General features: G+C 41.6%; 1 protein-coding gene across 1 annotated transcript in view; it reads left to right on the top strand.

Moving 5' to 3' along the window:
- Nucleotides 1-21,041, top strand: part of TBX15 (T-box transcription factor 15) — a 92,334-nt gene that overhangs the window by 58,049 nt on the left and 13,244 nt on the right. The window contains exons 3-7 of the mRNA XM_018074716.2: nucleotides 3,542-3,643; nucleotides 5,385-5,556; nucleotides 5,919-6,086; nucleotides 10,007-10,071; nucleotides 17,479-17,576. Of these exons, the coding sequence (XP_017930205.1) occupies nucleotides 3,542-3,643; nucleotides 5,385-5,556; nucleotides 5,919-6,086; nucleotides 10,007-10,071; nucleotides 17,479-17,576 (605 nt within the window). The remainder of the gene's footprint in view (nucleotides 1-3,541; nucleotides 3,644-5,384; nucleotides 5,557-5,918; nucleotides 6,087-10,006; nucleotides 10,072-17,478; nucleotides 17,577-21,041) is intronic.

The raw sequence follows: 21,041 nt of genomic DNA, 5'->3' as shown, positions 1-21,041 counted from the left end.
GGCATTCCTCTGTTACCTTGCCTTGCCCTGCCTTGCCTTGCCTTGCATTACCTTTCTTTCCCTCACACATTAAGTTTGGTTTTTTATAAAGAAATATCATTTGGCATCAGTCTTAAATGCAAGGAAATATAAGATATGAAATAGCAACGATAACTTCAGGCTGCCCTGTAAACTCACATACACTGTAAACACTACACACTAAATCTGCGAATTTAAACCAGATTATTTTGCAGAGTTTCTCTACTGGATTTTTTTATGTCTGGGAAATGACTACTCTGTTACTGTCAATAGACAAATTGTCTTTTGCTACAACTGAAGAGCACAGCCCTTCATTTTAGGGTTTGTATTTAACAGACGTCACCCTTATAAAAATCTAATCTTATTTAAGTTTCTGATTTAAGGGTTAAAAAATGAAGCTTTATTCTACTGGAGGAAAAAATCCAGTTTGGAGATACACCTGTTACACCTGATATACCTTCTTTGAACAATTTTCGCAGAGGAATATCAAACTCTATTTTTTGTGTTAAATGAAAATTTTAAACAACAACAACAAAAATATAATGCTAGTTGCCAAAATCCAACTACTTCTTTCTTTTGCTGAAAGTTCACAAACGTGGTTCTTAATATCAGCACACTACAGTGCTGGATAATACTGATCAAGTTTTAGAGATGTTTATATATCATTAGTTTCCTTCACATTTGATGTTCATAAACCTCACTTTCATTATGAAAGAAAACAGAAATTGAGTAGATTGAGATACATGGTTGTTACTAAAATGCTTTTTAAAACACTTGTAAGTGGTCCTAAAGTAATTTAATAACTTATTTCATATCACATCGTATTTCTCCTAAAAGGGTACTGTGTGTAAGTTCACAGTCTAAGTTTAGGAAGACTTGTTTTTCTGCTGAGTGGTAAAGCTAACATAAAAATAACTTGAACATCCCAAACTGCTGCTGATATAAAACCTCTTCCTAAAATATATCAGATGTCATCAGATGTTCCCAATGAAAACAGACAGCCTTCATGTCTGTAGCTGTTGGCTATAAAGCTAGCTGATACCTGTCTAGATGAAAGATTCTTGACTGTTTATTCATATCAAATTCATAAGCCATATTCAAATGGCCTGAATTCCTTCCAAACCTTTGAGCCCCTTGTCTTCTATAAGGTTGGTGCCTCTGGGGGACCAAGAGCCAACCAAGAGCCAACCAAGAGCCAACCAAAAGGAAATGCAGAGAATAAGGACTTTACCAGGATTACACATCCCTAAGTCACCACTGTTTGTTTGCCTCTGCCTTTTCCATTTTCCCCTTTCCACGCAGCAGTGCTGCCGGAGACCTGCTGTGACAGTTCCAGGCCACATCCTTATTGCAAAGAAACCTAAGTTACTTTTACACCCATAGAAAAAGAAAAACAGTAATAATTTACAAAACTTTAAAAGTTCACTTAAACCTTAGAGAAAGCAGTGGGATCAGTCGAGCTCTCTCCGATCATTTTAGAGATTAGCCTCTAAGCCTGCTGAATGGTCTGTGGTAATCTTTTACAAGGTATTTCATCAGCAACAACCCCACAGGCTATACTGCAGCTTTACACGGGGCTGCAGATTTGGAGGGAGCTTCTTGGGACACACAGAGTGTTCAATTTTCCCAGTACAGTGTGTATTCCTGGACCCAAAGAGACTCAGATTTAATCCTGCATTTCTCATCAACCCTCTGAAACATGACCTACCTCTTTAGCTGCTCCCAAGCCACCTCTCTCTAATTAAGGAGAGCTGGACTGTAAAATGCCACATCCTGTACCCACTTGGCTTGGCAGATTTAATGAGCTACTGTGGTAGAAACAAGGTAATGCCCTCAAGCCACCAAAGGCTAATCCATTATTCTTCCCCCCCCCCCCCCAAGGCATTTCACTAGTAAACTCACACCATTAGTTGCACTAATCTGCTTTGTCCTTGAAGGGTTTCTGCAGATGATTTTTCTGACAGTTTTATGTCTCTCATAACTTGGGTTAGCTGTGCTGCAGCAGCCGTGCTGTGGTGCTCTCCCCACTCCCCAAGAGAAAGGCCCTTTTCCAAAGCAGTTGCAGTTGCTAATAGATCAGAAATTATCTTCTGAGTGTGGTCTGAAATGAAAGAGCTGTGGGTAAGGTAAAGGCTGAACACCAACCTCCTCCTTCTCACTCTCTTCTGCTAGTGGGTCTATGTGGCTTGGATGGGAAAGAATAAAATATCTTGTCATGGTCACATCCCTGCAGTGAAAAGTTTAAGAGACATGTTTGGAGATGTTGACACAAAATTTCCTGTTTTCTCCCTCCTCCAGGCTATGTCCACTAGTAATACCTTGAGAAACAGAAATTCTGGGAGAATTAAATCTTCTTCTCTGATGTTCACTGCTTCTCACTAAATAGAAAGGAAATTGTCATGATGGTTTCTGGGGATGGCTCCTGGAAAAAGAGGACAACATTTCTTGTACACTTTTCCACTATTTTAGCATTATGATTTTAAATTCCCCTTTAATATCCTCCTTCCATCCAAACCTTCATTCCATAAGGATATACCTACTTGTCAGAGAAGTAGAATGTAATTTTGTATGAGCATGCAATACTTTCAGAGTGTCTCCTACCAAACCTTTGCATTTTCTAGGTAGAAGTCATGGAATTGAGTAACACCATCCTATAGGACCTCCACTCAAGTTTTTCTCAGATAAGGGCTAAGAAGCTAGTCAAGTAGAGCTCAGGTTTGAGTTAACAGCCAGTGAAACAACGCAGGATTTCTTTCAGTGCTCTGCTCTGCTGCTTGATTTCGTCTGCACTTCATGCAGTTCTGCTCCTCAGATTTCATGAAGACGTGAAAATATCACATTACTTGCAAATATAATACGGCACAAGCAATTCCCTTAGTGTGCTGTTTGAGGGAGGTATAGAACAGATATTGGTCTACTGGCCACCATAAAGTTTTTAAGAATGAGAAATTATGCCATAGCCACACTATCACTGACATCTTCAAGGTTAAAATTGTTCCGATCTGTTCGCTTCTGAAATTATTGCTTTGCTACAAACACTTCCAGAGCAGTGACTAGTGTACAGCAGAACCAAACTTGAGCTCAGACAAGAGAAAAGCTGGGAATTGATTCTTCTTGGCGTATAGTTTCATAATTTGCCTATCAGGAGAAAATGCTTAATAGAGACCTGGCATAGAAAGACAACATTGCACAAAATACTACCTAAAAATGCCTTAGAGAGGACAATCTGTGTAAAGTATAGTAGAATTGTCTGCTGTGAACTGGAAACAGAGTGCTTGACAGTGAGTATTTATTATTACTTACAGATTGTTATCCTACCACTCGTTTTTCTAAGTGGGAAAAATTTGAAGATTCAAACCACTGCCAGCACAGTCTTTTCTACCCACACCAAGTCCAGAGGAGTCATAGCAAGTACTGGGTTGTGTAAAATAGCATGCTCCTGGTGTCAGAAAGAGGTATAAGGACCCACTTCAGCATCCTTATTCACCATTTCCCCCCCTTATTTCTACTCTTATTTTCCTAGGAGAATGTTTCCAGCAATGAGGGTGAAAATTACAGGCTTGGATCCCCACCAGCAGTATTATATTGCCATGGACATTGTCCCTGTGGATAACAAGAGATACAGGTAAGCTTTTTAAGTGCAGAGGTAGGAACCTTATAATAACTTACTGTTAATGACAGCCTAGCAAGGACACCTGCCATTATACACGATTGCAAAGGTCTGCTGGAGGAGACCATGTTGATTCATATCAACGTGGTTGATTTGACCAGAATCATGAGACACAAATCCAGAGGTTTAATATAGTCTCTTTGGATCTAAATCTTTTTCTTTTCAAATAGCAGTTTTTAATTGAGGAGTTCCCTGTCATGCATTTCCTAATTGACTTGATTCGCTACAACTTTCTGAGGGAACTGATAACTGGAGTTATCAATGGGGAGTCTACAGTCTCTAAAACTACTTCAGCAAGAAAGCAATGGGCAAGCAGCCCCTGAACTAAGATAGGGACCTCAGGTCTGGCCTGAACTGAATTGGGTGATTTAAATTTTAAAAGCATTCACTGTCCAGCACAGCAACCACAGTGAATATTGGTCCCTGACCCAGAGTGTGGAGTCATTGAGAAACACTCCACCACTGAGTTGAAAGACAGGAAGAGGTTTCTCTGATATTAACGGGCTTCTGACCCTTAAATGTACTCTGGAAAACTCATAGTCCCCTACATCCCAGAAAACTATCCAGACAGAGGTGATTAATGTATTCTTATTAAAAGACCCCTTTTCCCCTAACGGTCTTGACTGAACCAGATTTCAGGGATTTGGAATTGACCCTATGCTTCAAACGCTAAATACTACATTTTTGCTCTCAAATTGTGCAGAGTGTTTCTCAGGAAAATACTTTTCCTGGGGAAGCATCAAGAGAGTGTTTGATACTCAGCTGGGTGGTTTTTTTTCTTTCTTTGAGTGTGGTTCTGACAACATTAACATTGAAAATAAATATATTGTCTTACCCTTTGTTTCTGTCCATTGAGCAAACTAGCAATGAAAGGAACAGACCTTTCTTTTCTTTTCATTTCTTGTGAAAATACAAGAAATTAGTCAGTCTTTGTAGGTAAAGACTGAAACAGCTTAGCAGAGCTGAGTAGAGACCCAATGAGGGGCAGCCCAGGGCAGAATTAGAGGTGTTAGCAGGACTCTTTGTGAAATGCCTTAGATGGAACTAGCTGCAGGACAGAAAAAAAAGTGTCTAGGCAAAGCTGTGGTAGAAAAATTTATGGCATATATAGGATGGCTAGATCAGGAACACAAAAGATCACAAAAAGTCAGGAAAACAAAAATAATTTTTTTCCTTTAGTCCCAATGTATGTAATACCATATGGAATTTCCTGTTTTGCAACATTTCAAACCAGAAATTCTGTTTTAGCAATTGTTCTAGTGGTATCTATTGGCTGTTGCCCTTTCTAGGTGAAGCCACATGTGTTTTGCAAAGTCTGGTATGGGATCCAGTGCCGATTTCCAGAAATTACAGGGCATTTATTAATATTTTCAGAGAGGACTTTGTTTATCCATATTTTCCAGCCTCTTACTCTGGCTCAGAGAGGGTTAAGGAGTTGAGAAGGCACATGTGGCAGAGTTTTACTGGCAAAATAACTGCAAGGCGGTTTTAATAAGGAATCAAGTCTGAACAAGTGGCTCAGGGATAATCTGGCTTTCATTTAGAAGGTAGGAGGTTGCAATAAAGCACATTCTCCCCTGACTGCAAATGAGAGCTTGAATTGCATGCGGTAGGGTGGCAGGGGAGGAGGAGCTCTGGACATATTCCTACAGTGAGTGAGTGACAACTTCCCTTAGGTCTACCCTTCCTTTTTCAGGTATGTGTATCATAGCTCCAAGTGGATGGTGGCTGGCAATGCTGACTCTCCAGTACCCCCAAGGGTTTACATCCACCCTGACTCACTGGCTTCTGGAGACACCTGGATGAGACAGGTGGTCAGTTTTGACAAGCTCAAGCTGACCAACAACGAACTTGATGATCAAGGCCATGTAAGTTAGAAGTTAATTGTGGTGCCTGCTGTCCCAGCCTTGCTCCTCTCAGTCTTGAAAGGGTGCTGCTGCTGCTTTGATGCTCCTCTGTCTTGTTCAGCACATGTCTGTAGCTGCTCTCCAGAGTTATGGAGCTTTTTCCCTATTTCAGTGCTTTTCCTCAAACTGTTGCCTGACCCTATAAAGCAATAAATCAGCTTTCTCTCTGCACTTAGCACAAACTTTGTCTCATACATGCTTGTAAGAAAAGGGTAGTTTTCATCATATTAGCTCTTACTCCATCCCTGCTTTCTTGTACATCTTTATGTGGTGTAAAATATTTGGGAAAGAAAAAAGTCCTTTTCCTTTTGTTTTCTCTTCAGATAATCTTACATTCAATGCATAAATACCAGCCTCGTGTTCATGTCATCCGCAAGGATTTCAGCAGTGATCTTTCTCCTACAAAGCCAGTTCCTTCAGGAGATGGGGTGAAAACCTTTAACTTCCCTGAGACAGTTTTCACCACAGTGACAGCCTACCAAAATCAACAGGTAAAGATGTGTGCCTTCAGGCTCCTTTTATGTTGTGTGGTCATAAAAATGTCAGTGTGCTCTTTGTGACTGAGACCTTTTCTTCTCTACCAAACAAAGCTAAAGAAGAGTGTACACTTTGCAGGTTAAAAAATAAATGCTTGCTCTGGGGTAGTGTGTAGATTTCAAGTATCTAGTCAGAAAACCACCTTGGAGATAAGATGGCTGTGTCTTTTTCTGTAATGTAAGTAGGTGAGATCAATCATAAAGAGATGTATTGTGTTCAAATTTCCTTGCTGTCTCATGGTACAAATTACTGTGTCTTGTCCCTGCTATAATTTTAAGGTAGTACAACTAGTCCAGATCTGTTGTCTCAGAAAGAAAACTCATAGTTGGGGTTTTTATAGCAGCGAAGGAAAAAATTTTAAAGAAGTGCAATCTCATCAGTTTGTTGACAAAATAAGACTTTGAACGCCTGTATTGCATATGAACTGAAATCCTCGTGCATAAATGTCCTAAGGTAAGGAGTCAAGTTAGGCCCCTGAGCTTTAGGAAAGAAAACTTCCAGCTCTTCTAGAAGTTAGTCAATATGATCCCCTTTGAGACTGCCCTCAGGAACAAGGGATAAAACAGATATGGTAGATCTTTAAGGAAGTCTTCTATATAGCCAAGAGTTAGCAATTCCCTGGAGCAAGAAATCAAGCAAAGAACTCAAGAGACAGGCATAGCTGAGTAGGGACCTCAGACTAAAGGGAAAGAAGCAAATGCATGGGTGATGGAAACAAGGTCAGGTAACCTGGGAAGAGTAAGGAGATTAAGTATGATTGTGTAGGGAGCGGGTGAGGAAGACCAAGGCGAAGCTGGAACTGAACCTGGAAAAAATAATAAGGGCTTCTACGGGTATGTTAACCAGCAAAGGAAGGTTCAAGAAGGTGTACCTCTCCAATAAACAATGCTGGAAAACTGGTAACAACAAAGGAGGAGAAAGCTGAGGTACTTAACTTTTTTACATTAGTCTTCAATGGCACCTCTCTTCCAACCTCTTGAGTGTGTGGACAGCAGGCTGGGACTGGAGAAAAAAAATGCTTCCCACTGTAAATAAAGATCAGAAGAAAAAGCTTTGGGTGACCAAGTTGTGGCCTTCCAGTACCTGAAGGGAGCATACAAGAAAGATGTAGAGATATTTTTTATAAGGGTGTGTAGTGACAGGACAAGGGGGAATAGATTCAAACTAAAAGAGTAGGTTTAGATTAGATACTAGGAAAAAAATTCTTTACTGTGGTGAGGGTGGTGAGGCACTGGGACAGGTTGCCCAAGAGAAGCTGTGGATGCCCCATCCCTGGTGGTGTTCAAAGCCGGGTTGGGTGGGGCTCTGATTGTACACATTTGCTCTCCCTTCTCCTCCAGTGGCCAGTGAAATATTGTGTCCTACTCTTTGATGAGGTGTCCTGCTTCATCGCTTCTTCAGGCACATTCATTGCACATACTGACCGCTCCTTGTATCCACCCATTCTTTTTGTAGTCTCCTTATGTATTGCTCATCTGCCAGCTGCCCTTGCCTCAGAGATTCTCATTAGCCTTCACAGCACCTCTGTCATGCTTTGGGTTCAGGGAGCTTGCCTTCTCTTGTTTGCCTACACATACTCCCTGTTTTACTCTCAGGTGAGAGGAACATCCCATTTCCCTTTCCTGCCATTCTCCTCCTCACTGGGGTATGGGTTGTGATGGCATTACAAGGGCTGCATAAGGTAATTTTTTTCCCCAGCTATGTGAAACAGAATGTCAGTTATTGAAGATTTTTGCTGCGTTAATAGTGTGTCCACTTAGAGAGTGCAAGTTACTGTTGTAAAACTAGAATGAGGGTACAAACCCTCTTGGAATAAAAATAATATACTATCAAACCTGTTAGGGCAATAGATTATACAGTTTCCTGCCATGAATTGCAGAGGAGTCTTGAATGGAAAAAAGCTGGTTAAAAAAAAATTATGAAGTTAGTATTTTTTCCATGGCAACAACTGTACTTGTAGAGAATGACTTCATGAACTCAGTGGATGTCATTATATTCAGTATTTTTGGACTGAGGGACAGACACATATTAAATTAGCTTAAGGCAGATTGTAATATTTAAACAATTTCTAACAACTGTGAATTGTAACAATTTAGTGAAATGTCATAGAGTTGGGGGTTTTTTGCAACATACATGCTGACAATGCTCCCATGATTGCTTCTTTTTCTTCCCATTATTATAACTTTTTTTCTCAGTCTGGTCCCCTCAAACTGACTTAAATAAGGATTTGAAATGGATCAAAAATATTGGAACATGATGGTGGGTTTTCTGTAATTGCAGTATGGGAAATTTCCTACCCCTCTCAGCCAAATACATATACTCCAAAAACTTTAGCTGTAACCAGATATGAAAAGAGGACAGAGAAGGAGAAGAAATGAGAGGAAATAGGCCTGTAATTTTTCCTTCATGACCAGACCTATAAGACATAATTACACAGGTAAGGGAGGTGCTAAGGGAGGGATCCCTGTCATGGACTGGTACCATAAGCTGCCTCACTCTAAATAAGCACTAAAGTTTCTGTCTCTCTGAATTCCAAGCATTTGGGGATTTTGTCCAGAAAAATTTGGGGGACACAATCACATTTTTATAATACCAGTAAGGAGATTCTAGTGGGCTGGAGAAACCTTTTCATTAAACCCAAATTTAAATCCCCTGAACCTGCCGGCATGCCCTCCAGTGGCTGTAAAACTTTGTCTTACCGGGAGAAGTGTCTCTGGAAACAATTGTAAAATGTTAGCAAATCCACCACAGGGATTCCCTCTGCTGTAATTCCATCCTCTACAGAACATATCTGTGTCTGTACACACAAGTCCCAGGACAGCTGCAAAGTCAGGCTAGCGGAAATTAAGTTCACAAATTAAGCTTCTGCAAAAATAGGAGCTGCATTCCAGATCTGAGGCTCATATTTAGAGTAAAGGCTTGGTTCTGACAGAAGCAAAACACCTGCAAATCCACTTCAGATCAGACTGTATTAAACTAGTCCCTTCTGAGCAGTTTCAGCAAAAACACCTCAAATTTGATAGGGTCTGGAGATCTCACTCTCCTTTCACTCCAGAGATAGAATCTCCAGGACAAGGTGAGGCAGGCAGAGGAAAGCTCTTGTGCTACACCAGGTTGTGGAATAGCCAACAGTGAGTAGAATACCACAGACTGCAAGGTCAAAATCCTCATGCTATTTTAAATATTTACCAATATGGAATTTGTGCTTAAAAATAAAGCATTAAGGAAGATCCCCCCCAAAGCAGTTAGTCTGGCTGCCCCTTCCTTTATTCAAAGGAGAAAAAAAAAAAAAGAAAAAGAAAAAAATATTTCCAGACCGGAAAACTCTTGAGGAGCCACCTAGATGCTGACCAGGACAGCAGCAACCTGTACGTGTGACCGGGTGGCCAGCTCCCATCTTTGGGGGCTGTAGCCTGTGCTTTGCTAGGCCTTTCCTCCTCAGCATTGTTTGAAGGTTCATGAGCACATCCAGCTACTGGACATCTAGAGTGTTGAGGCTGGGATAACTCAGACACCAGCCAAACATGAGTAGTATGCCTGCTTCCCAAACCACGTGGACATTGACAAATTAGAGCTCCTGGGGCTTTGCGTCTGGGTCCAAGGTGTGCTTCTCCTTCAGGAACAACTTCTCAGCCTCAGTGCTGTGCCAGGTTTCCTAATACTGCCATGGTTTCTGTCTCTGGTGCCATTCTCTTGTAAGCAGATAGTGTATTCATGGATAATGGAAGAGCAACTTTAACAGAAGTCTGGGGAAATAAGTATGGAAAATCACTGTACAGGTGGCTTGGGTGAGAGTGATAATCATCCGTAATTTTCATTTGTTTAAAGAGAAAAATTTGAAGACATCAACTAATTCTCTTTTTCTTCCTTTTAGATCACCAGATTAAAAATTGACAGAAACCCCTTTGCTAAAGGTTTCAGAGATTCTGGGAGAAACAGGTAACAGGAACTTGTTTGTGTTTCCTCACCGATCTCTTCCCTCCTTTCCCTGATGAGTGCACAGGGCATGTGTCTAAGGTTGAGAAAGGCATCTTGTGATCATAATTACGTTTTACAGGAGAAATTTGCTGTAAAATAGTTCTTAGAGGAATTAGAAGGACTGTTTTATTTTAACTAAACAGATTTAATGTGTAATGATGGCTTCTTTAGGAAATACTTCCCAGGTTAAACAGCTAGACTGATCCCATTTCTTTTCAGAAGTCTCCTCCAGTGCTGCTCCTACCTCTGTTTGGATTCTGCAGTCCCAAACCCTGACAAAGGGGTTTAGATATTCTTAGACAACATATCTGTAAAGACAACTTATCTCTTTCCTGCTTGATAACATTTTTTTCTGTGACTGTATTTTTTTGCTGCCGTATGTTTGGTTCTCTCTTTGCTTCTACCTTAGTGTCCTTTCTGTTATTTTGTAAATGTGTTTTGCTGGTGGGTTTTTTCCTTTTTTTTATGTCCTGGAAAATTAATTTATTTATGCTCATTTCTATGATTTTCATGTTTTAAAACATTCTTTAGCATCTCTGATAAGTTGTTAGTAAACTGTTCATGTATTGCTGATGTGGTACCATGATATCTAAAGAATTAGGTAAAATTAATGAACTTGTAGAGATACTGTAGTTTCCTATTTTTTTTTTGTTATTAAAATGAAGAACACAGAAAAATGGGGGATTGCAGACTGTAAAACAGACAAATAGGTCACAGTCTAACACTGTGCAAAATAATAACTTATTCTTTATTATATGTAGAGCTGGTTGAAGGGCATTTTTTAATTTTAATTTTCACAGGAAATGCCAAAACTTAGAGTGCAAATGCTTGCTTTACATTAGAAGAAAAAATGACTTTGTGATAGGTTTGCAGGATAAAAGTGCAAAAATGTTCTCATTTCAAACAATTCCTGTTTTTCTCCAGTGTTGTCAGATTATTTCACTTTGACTGTGTCGCTTGATTTTTGCCAGGATTTTTATGAAAAGATTAAATAAAACACCTTGAGCGTTATTTAGAAAAAAAAGTATTTTAACAGGTAATAGTTAAACAGGAACTTTAATCAAAAACCCCTATTGTGATAGTAAAAGACATTACGGAGTTATCAAAAAAGAAAAAGAAAATCAAACCAAAGTTTCAACTTTTTCTGCCATTCATGAATCCTGAAGAATTTGCAGCCTCTCTGAGAATTTCAGATCTAAATGACTTGGGTATCCTTTCAATCAGTGTGACAAAGGCTTTAAACATTAATTTTATTATAGAATTAGACATATACGAGTACATTACAAGAAACCTAGGGTTGTAAAGCAAGATTCTGCAAGCCGGAGTGAAAGTCATGTGCATAACCCTCATTTGCTGTTCCCATGGGCACTGTAATTCAGTTTTTACTTGCATGCTCCTGCTGTGTGTGTTCCCCAGGACCACTACGTCCTTATAGTTTGCTAAGGACAGTGTTCAGTCCCTGTGTTTTCCAGCACACATTGTAATGCTACACGCTCTATGGTCACAGACACCTAACTGACCTAGAGATTTCCTAGCTCAGTTCCTCTGAGCTGCATCTTACAGAAGCTATGCAAAAAGATGTTACCGCTCTCATTTAATCCCCACTGGGAGCATCAGTTCTCCTCGAGGCATATGTGATTTTTACTCTGCTCTCCTCTCCTGTGTGTGGGAAGTAGGATGTGCCCCAGGTACATGATCTGTGTGCAGAGATACAGCTGCACTGGGGGCTGGGTTTGGAAGAGGATTGATGCAGTTCCAGGTACATGGTGGGCTATATTAACATGGAAGGCATTAATAAGGTCCTAGCTCAGTGAATTTGGACAGTTTCCTGAAAAAGTTGGGAATTACTGATCTTTGTAGCTCATTGATTTAAGAAAGGGCAGGAAATTGCTACACGGCTGCAGCTGTGGGGAGGGCTCAGTAAGGCTTTCTGCTGATGTAAAGAGGAATTAAAATCTTTAAGGTATTACACATCAAAGAGAGCAGCCTGAGGCTTTAGGAAGAAAAAAACAGGCAAAGGTATTTGCAAGCATATATAGCAGTCAGGCGCCTGCCTCACAAGCTGTGGTCTGGCTAAGGTTGCACTGCTGTTGTCAGCTAGTGGAGGACATTAACGCTCAGCTGCTCCCTTTCAAGAGGACACATACATAGACGTTCACATAAGAGGGAGAAAAACATTCAGGTCTAAGCTGTGTGGGGAGAGGACTCTCCAAATGGGACTTCTCTTAACTATGCTGGATGGCTCTTCCCCCTGTGAATTTGTCATTTCATCAGGATTACTGGTCAGCTGGATTAGCAGTCATGATGCTCTGCAAATTCCCACACCCTCAAACATCATTCACATATCCTTCCCACAACTTCGGTCAACTGCAGTGCATCAGACTGGCTGGAGAATGTCCCACTGAAAATGTAGGCCTTCTTTGAAAAAGAAACAGGTTAAATTGAAGAAGGGGCCATTTGTGAAGCAGGCAATTGAATAGTATATGTCCAAGAGGTTTTAAGGTTTTTAGAGGTTTTTAGAAGGTCTTAAGGAAAAAAAAAAGGTGTGGCAGCAGCAGGAGACACAGAATTCTGAGGCAGCTCCAGGACATCATATCCCAGTGACATAGGGATACTGAATCAGAGCCATGGTTAGAGTTTGCCAGCAAATGATGGAGGAGAGAATCCCCCTGGGAAAAGCAGAGCATATTGGGAAAAAAGGAACTCTTAGGCCACTTCTTCTCTAGGACATTACCTTTCTGCTTTGTGTGGAGATTCTTCCATTAAATGGTGGTAGATATTTTCCCCTCCAGTTATTTATTCTTTTATTGTTTCACTGTTGTTTCCTGCTGCAGAAATCGTGGAGTTAACTGGTTTTTTTTTAAAATAGTTTCCCTTTTAAATCTTTTGCTTCCATCAGCTCACAGCCTTCCCCTACGTTTCCTTATGACTGTGGTCTCACTTCATTACTACAAGAGATTGCTAAAACCCTGTTGCTCTGGGGACACCCCATCATGATGTAAATGCTTGTATCCATATGGAGGAGCAATGTTTTCCCAGATTCTTTCTTAGATCTCTTTCAGTTATTTGCATGAGTGTCTCCCTTCATAGCTCACTGCCTCAGTCTTTAAGCTGGGAGAAGGAGCAGTGATGGGTTTCAGAGGGAAGGATAGAAACAGCTCAGCAGCTAGACGATGTTTTGCAGTCTTTGAGCACTCAAACCATGTTAAGTAATGGTGTTCAGCCATCTAGCCATTTGCCCTGTTGGATTAGGAATTTAGCCTGTGTTTGAAGGCTGAGTCTTGGTTCCTACTTCTTAGAGATTCCCTCTACCTGATTTTTGGTCCCTCTTCACTTTTTGGAAAGGCACATGAAGCTTCTGTAAAAATGCAACAAGAGAAGCTTCTGGTGGTGAAAGGACACCTATGTAATGGAGGTACAAGTCAAGTTATTACTTGGTTTCTTTCCTGAACTTCAAGGGATTGAGAAACTAGAGTTTTTGAGATATAGAGCTCAGCTAGCCAAATGTTTGGGTAGCAAGGGTGCAGGTTTAATGCCACAGAGCCTATTTTTGGAGACCAAGCAAAATTGATTTGACAGTGGGATGCTTGCAGGACCTCCTTATCCAGGAGGAAGCTAGAAGGGACAACAGTCAGGAAACTCATCAGGGTCATGGAAGATAAAAAACCCTAGGCTGAAGGCAAATAACAGCACTTGACTTTCAGATGTGGGCAGCTGAAGTGAATACAAGTTGCTTCTGCTGGAAATGCTCTTTGAGTTTTGTCTAGGATAAGAAAGCCAGGAAGGCACTTGGAGCCAATAGTTTGGCTTCCCCAGTGAACAATGAAATGATGACCTGAATCCTGCATGTAGTGGGAATGGCAAGATCAGCCATATGGGATGGATTATGGAAGTGCACAGATAGGTCCTTTCATTTTTCAGACAATGGAACTGTTTCATTTATTGCCTATTATTAAAACTTTATAGCACTAAAAATAAAAGAATGAATGAAAAAGAGAGAGTAAATTTTGGATACCTTTTAAAGGACTGACCTTATTAAAAAAAAAAAAAGCTGGCAGTGAGTCCTCTTCTGATACTTTTGCTTTTTACTTCCTTCATAAAGATGGTGTGAGAGGGGAGGGTTTATGGACTGATAGATAGTTTGAAGTTAATTTTTCAGTGCGGCTCTTTGGAAGAGAAAATAAATGCCACATGGATTATGTTCAGCACACTTGGTACCAGCAGCCCTCACCAAAGCTCCCCCCGTATTACTGAGATTCCAGGAATGCTGCAAACAATTATTTTTTTGTCAGCATTTATTGCTGTCCCAAAAGGTCTCTTCATTGGCCAGGGGGGGTTTCTTTTCCTTGTTAGGGGGTGGAACACACACACATAATAGCACTCCAGTATTTCTGCTGACTAGGAGAGCACACTAATGTCATAAATTGCTACATAAGACACAGTTGTTAGAGTTGACAGGGATTAAATTTCTTGATTCCCACCTCACCACCTCAACATTTTCTTTCAAAGATAGGAGTACATCACAGACAGAAGAAAGGCTGGGGATAGGGTTGTAAAATCAGTCACACAAAGGTGGTGTGCCTTCTCATCAAAAGCTGTTTTTTAGCATGGCTGCATGTTCTTCTTTTGCAAGACTCCATACACAGGGTGGTTGGTGCCTAGCAGGTTAGCACATGAAGCTGCTGTCTCATGGATCTTGTCTTATGCATGGAAAGATGTGAAAGTTCAGTAAGGATGTGTCCTTCTTAGATACTGTTTCAAAAACACCCACAATATTTTTTCTGCACAAAGTGAAATAGGCCCCCCAAAAGATAAACCAAATTAAAAAAAACCCAAACAAACCATACACCAATGGGAAAAAAAGATTTTTCTAGTATATAGGGACTTAAATTTATGCATAGGAGAACTGTACATAACTTTGAGCTCTGTTATCCACATACTCAGAGAGGATGTTTTGTAATGCATGTTCCACACGTGTTCTGGAGGAGTAAAGGTCTCACATTAGTGGCAGGAAGAACCGGCCGTGGAGTTTGGCATCCATTCTTCAGGTACCTGCTTCTGCCACGCTGCCCTCGGCATTTCAGGGCAATCTGTGAGTCCAGCAAAGCCACAGTGTTGTTTCCAACAGTTGCAGTGTGGAAAGGGAAGGGTGAGAGGAGCTGTGTCCACAGCAAAGGTGCTGTTGTAGAACTCCTCTCCTGGAGCAGGAGGAGGTGGGTCTCTGGAGGCATCTTTCCTTTCCCTGACATACAGGCAGGAATAAAAGCTGGTACTCTCAGTGCTGCCAATTACCCTCTATCAGGTCACAGACACAGTGGAGTCTAAACCTTGAAAGCAGTGTATTATTCCCGATTTAGTTTTATTTCTTCCTTTTATTATCTCCTGACTATTCTATTTTTTCCTTTTCAAATTATATGGTACCTGTGAGAACTGTATTGATACAGCGGAAGGTGGTAGATGCAGAGCTAGAAACTTAGAATGAGTCAGTTGCTGAGCAGATAATGATGTAGTCTCCAGGGAGAGGCAGTGGTAATAGCATTAACCTGCTTTTACTGTCTCCCTGAGCCACCTCCCATTAGGGTTTGGATTTTACTGGAAGGGAGTTATGAGAGCAGAGCTAGAAGTCTGACGCTGGAGATCTAATGACTGAGCCAGACTGTGTGTCCACTGGTTTTAGTGAGCTGGCCTCTTTGCTTCCTCACATGATTCTGTGGAAGACACAGAGCAGCTGAATTAGTAGAGCTGGAACTTTCAGTCTGCATTTTTGGATATATTACATGGTTTTAATCACCAAGGCAGGTCCTTTCAACAGCAGGTCTAGTTGCATTGCAAGTTGCTCAGGACATTTTTTGCCCCTGGATATATGGTACCAGAAAGTCCTCCCTTCATGTTTGGGCCAGGGAACATTTCATGAGGCTGCAAAAAAGGTGCTGTTCTCTTCCCAGCTGTGAGAGTTGAGAAGCAGATGGAGTCTGAAAATGTGTGACTTTCACACACAGGGAGCAGAGGAAATCCTGGGGCATGATATCGGTAGTTGAAGGGTAGCTTTTGCACACAGAGCCCAGCTTAGCAGATGGGTTCAAATTCTGCACTGCCTTGTTGTCTCTGAGCTCTATGAGCTGGCAGAGGCCACTGTATTAACCAAATAGTTTTGTTGTAATGTGCTCAGCACTAGTGTGAGACTGCTATGCAGATATGTCTTCTGTTTCTACTTCTAACAGCTTAGCAGCTAATAAACACCATGCAACAACCTCTCTTCTAAACCTCCTCTTAAAATACAGAGTTTAGTTTGCCAACTCCAATGTATTTAAAGCATCCAAGCTTCCGGGGAGACTTTGGAAAGTTAACCGAGTGAGTGAAGGCACGTGCAGAAAGACATTTTCAGAAGCAAAAGGCAGCTCCAGTGTCAGCTCAACATCTGATGAGAGGCTCTGGGGATGTTAGTGCCTTTTGCGTTGAAAGGGGATATGTTCTTGCATTTGACGAAGAATCTCTAGTAGTGTACAGTCACGCATGGGCTAAAACCTACTGCTGGAAAAGAGGCAGGGGAAAGTGAGGAATGGGGAACAGAGCAGTGTGCAGCTTCCACAGAGGAGAGCCTTTCCTGGGAAGAAATTCCAGGGGTTTATCTCTTAAGGAACATAGAGTCTTTTCCTGATAATGTACCTGTGTCCTCACTGAGGCTATGGACTTAAGAGACTTCCAGCATTTTTGGGTGAAAATAACAATAAATCTGAGACCCCCACCCTTCAAGAAGAAAAGTTCTCACCAAATTTTTTGGTGTTTTCTTTTTGTTATGTCTTTGTGGTGAGTTAAGGACCCAAAGCAGAGATGTCACTGATAATTTTTAAAGAGCATCTTATGCATTTCTAGTCAAAGTCCAAACCCAAGAAGATTCCCTTTATGATGGCTTCCCATAGCACTTCAGAACAGTGTCCAGAAGTAGGAAGTGGCAGGAAAAGGCAATTCACAAAATCTCTGGTTCTGTAGGCTGAATCCCAGACCTCCTTTGTTTGCATGACAGCTTACATCCACCAGGTGTGGAGGCCCAGTCAATGATAAAGTGCACCTTGAGGAGCTGACAGGCATGTGTCTCCTGTAAAGCAGACACGAGGCTTGAGATTCTTTTTGTAAAGGAAAAAGGCATTGAGAGACTGTTTGACGCTTTTGAAATCCTGGGTTGGGGAAATTTTATTTTACTCTGGTGCCCAGCACTTGTGCAGGAAGACTTGAGGAATTCACAGATGCCAAGGTGACCTTTCGGTAGCCGCTGGCAACCTGTCAAAAAAAGTCGGAGCCTTCTTTCCGCAGTGCCTATGCCCTCAGCTGACATTCTTATTCTCTCCTTGTTTTATTTTCTTTGCATAGGACGGGGCTGGAGGCCATTATGGAGACCTATGCCTTCTGGAGGCCCCCCGTGCGCACTCTCACCTTTGAAGACTTCACTACCATGCAGAAGCAGCAAGGTGAGCATACAAAGGGAATGCAAAGAGCTGTGGAAAGAGCAGAAGAAGAGGGCATAAGAGCAGCAACACACTTTGCTGTGTGTCCAGCGACTGGAATGGGGATGTCACAAACATCATTGAGCTCTTGACTGTAATGAAAGGACACAGAGCAGAGAGGGTAGATGGAAATGGTGGACAGGCCATGCCTTATGAGGTGCAAAAGAACCACTTGATCTCCCTGGTCTTCTGAGCGCTGGAACTAGAGTCCTAAGAGCTAGAAGGAGGAGCAGGAAGGAGTGTAGGGTTAAGTGAAGCAGCCTAACAACACAGTATGAGTTAAGTGTGAAGAGGGCACAGAGAGACTGAGGAAATGCTCAAACATGTCAGACACGTTGTTCTCCATTTACAGTTAACGTTTACTATTTGTGTGGAAACACAAGGGAAATGGGATTGTGCCCTGTGGAAGTTTTAGGAGACCAAGAATATGCCCCTCTTCAGGATCATGGTACCTTGATTTCAGAACTCGGTAGCCTTGCTGGAGAGACTTTCTGTTAGTAAGAATCTGGGAAGAATTATTGGATAGCCAAGTGTTATCCACTTGCTCATGCAGTGTCTTTTCATAGCTTCTGCCCTTTACATCTCTCACTTGTTAAGTAGGGCTTTCATCTCTAGTTTCAGACTGTGTTGCTATTTTGCTTTTTGCAGGGGTAGACCTTTCCCATTCACTTTATTGCTGCTATATCTAGTTAAAAACACAGTGATCATTGAGAATGGAGGTATCAAGGCAGCCTCATACTTTTTTTCATTCCAATATACATGCAAGAAAAGAAACAATTCAAAATGGTGTTTAAATGTGACACCAGTGAGGTTAAACAATCAAAACCAAATGCCTGCCCTGTGCAGCAGATTCTCCAGCCTCTCACACTTTAGCTTGACATCACCCCCAAAAATTCCCTCCAGACCTTGAATCCATCTGAGGATGATATGGTCTCCTCCAGAGGCAGGGAAGCCATGGTGGCTGTTGGGGCTGCCCATCTCCAAGGCAGAATCAGAAGAGTATACAGTGCAGGACTGTCTTCTTGCTGACTGTCCCCTACCTCAGTACCACGTGCGACACCCCAGAGCCTAGGTCACCTGCTGAATCATGTTTCTGATGGCATAGCATCAGAGAAGGATAGAGCACACTCCAGTCAACTGTGTGAGACTCCCCATGTCTTTACATGGTCTTTACATGGCCACCCAACTGGTCTTAAATGGCACAACTTGGGGCAGGAGAGATTTTGCACAAGCTCAGGGGCTTGTGTGGAGGAGCACTTAGAGTGGGAGATGTGGTCAGAGATGGGTTAAAGAAGGCACTCAGGAATGTTTTCATCACCCACCTAAATAGAAACATAACAGCTTCTCCTCCTGGTCACAGCCACTGAAGCAGACTCTCTCCAATGTCTCACTCCCTATTTGGGCTCAACCCCTCCCCTCCCCTCGGTTATCAGATAACATCCTACTGGCAAGTCCAGCAATTGCTTACGTGGTAAGGTAATACTAGGAAAGGAAAATATTTAATGTATTTTTAGCTTGCTATAATATAGCTTGGCAGCTGAAAAACCAGGAAGCAAGCCAGTACCCTGTGACCAGCTGGCTCTGTGCAGACCACCACCACTGCACCACAGACCTCTAGGCTTAGGGCAGCCTGTAACTAAAGTTGTGTTCACAGGTTGATCTAAAAAACTTAATAACTCATTAAAAAAAAGTGGTTTGAGCTCTGCATTTGACCATGTCAAATGAGCTCAAGATAATGAATCAGAAATATTCCAGTCATCATAGTGCTCACCTCTCAGTAGTTGCTGTAACAAGCTGTCCCCTGGTCTCAAAAATAGATGTAAAGCCAAGGTATAAACACACTCTATTTTAATTTCTGACTGCTGGGACATCCCCCAAAGGCCAGCACAAATGGTCTGGTCTGGAGGCCTTGGAATTGCTGGCAGAAAGAGCAAGAAATGCTGGGGTGGCTTTAAGCCACATGTGATTCTTCCCTCCAAACGTAAGACAACCAGGATATACCATGCTCATACCTCTTCATCTCCTTGTTTTCAAGCACATGAACTGGGTGACAGGTGAGTAAATCACTGGTGTTTAACAGCTGACATCACCAATAAGCTCTTGCACCTTGGATCCTCCCAGCCTGAGCCAGTCTTCACATGTAAATAGCTTACCTTGGACTTTCCTTCTCTCTCCCGCCTGAAGCTTCAGTGCTCTGAGCTGCATGCTGTTATCTCACACCCTTGTATATTTATGAATTAGAAGTTTTCAGGGTATTATTTTAATAAACAGATACTTTAATTCTAAATCACATTGTTGTCTCCAAAACTGGGTGAACATGTGACATTTCTGAATTAACATTTGAAGAATTGCAAGCCTTCCTTTTACCCCTTGCATTGTTAATTGAGAGATTGCACAGGAGGCTACAGGAGGTTTTGGGGACTAGATGTGTCCACTGCAGCTATAAAGGAATGCATATTTACTTCAGAGAGACAGGGTGAGAGCAGCAAAAGTGCCTGCTTGATGAGGAGGAAGTTATGGTTATCCAACCTGTGAGGAGGGAGAGAATAGTGGTAGATAGGAAAAAAACAACAGGTTCCAGTTACATGAAATCTAGGGAAGTTGCTGGACCAGTTCTACTATAAGAACTGCGGAATTCAGCTTTGATTTTCTAGAGACGAGTCCCTCTTACTGTAGTAGGAAAAATTATGTTTTCTGGGGTAAGAGCTTGGGTTGTCAGCAGCATAAAGTTCTGTCCTATGAATTTCTACAGATTCTTAGCTTACGTACCAAATTTTTATGGCCTCTACTATCTTGTAGAGATGTTAGCTTTGTGTTACCCACCCCTGATACTCTTGTTACTGCAATTTTCATGTTTTTATGAAACAACTGTGTGGAACATGCTTCATTCAAGTGGCTCTGATTTTTCCATTCCAACCTAATGTCCATCCTTTTTTGTGGGATGTTAAGAGAGAAGGAGAAGTTTTCTCTCATCCACCTTCTTTATACACTTAATTGTTTTATGTTTTTATGTCCCTCTTCTGTGCCTCTCAAAGTGAATAGCACCAGTCATTTAATTTCTCTTCTAGTGGGAAGTTTTCCAGATTCTTAATAATTTCTTTAAAAAAAAGTCTGCACAGAGTATTCCAGATGCATCCACACGATACAACTATATAAAGGTGTAATATTTTCCACATTATCCTTTCTGCCATTCAACATGCATCCTAGTGCTTTGCTCATTTGCTTGGCCCAAGCTGTATGTTGAGCAAGGGGCCCAATGACACACCAAAATCGATACTCCGTGTGCTGGATGCAGCTGTTTCATACAGGGATTAAATAACTCTCTAATCTGCACAATGATAGGTTTCAGCTGCCACACAAACTGGTAAGCTTGATATCACAACCAGTCGTACAGATGCCTGGTGCGGCTGAATGTAGCAGTCCATGAAC

This window comes from Manacus vitellinus, unplaced genomic scaffold (assembly GCF_001715985.3).
Source record: "Manacus vitellinus isolate BGI_N305 unplaced genomic scaffold, ASM171598v3 scaffold_28_pilon, whole genome shotgun sequence".
Taxonomy (NCBI): domain Eukaryota; kingdom Metazoa; phylum Chordata; class Aves; order Passeriformes; family Pipridae; genus Manacus; species Manacus vitellinus.
This window is presented reverse-complemented; position numbering and strand designations above follow the sequence as displayed.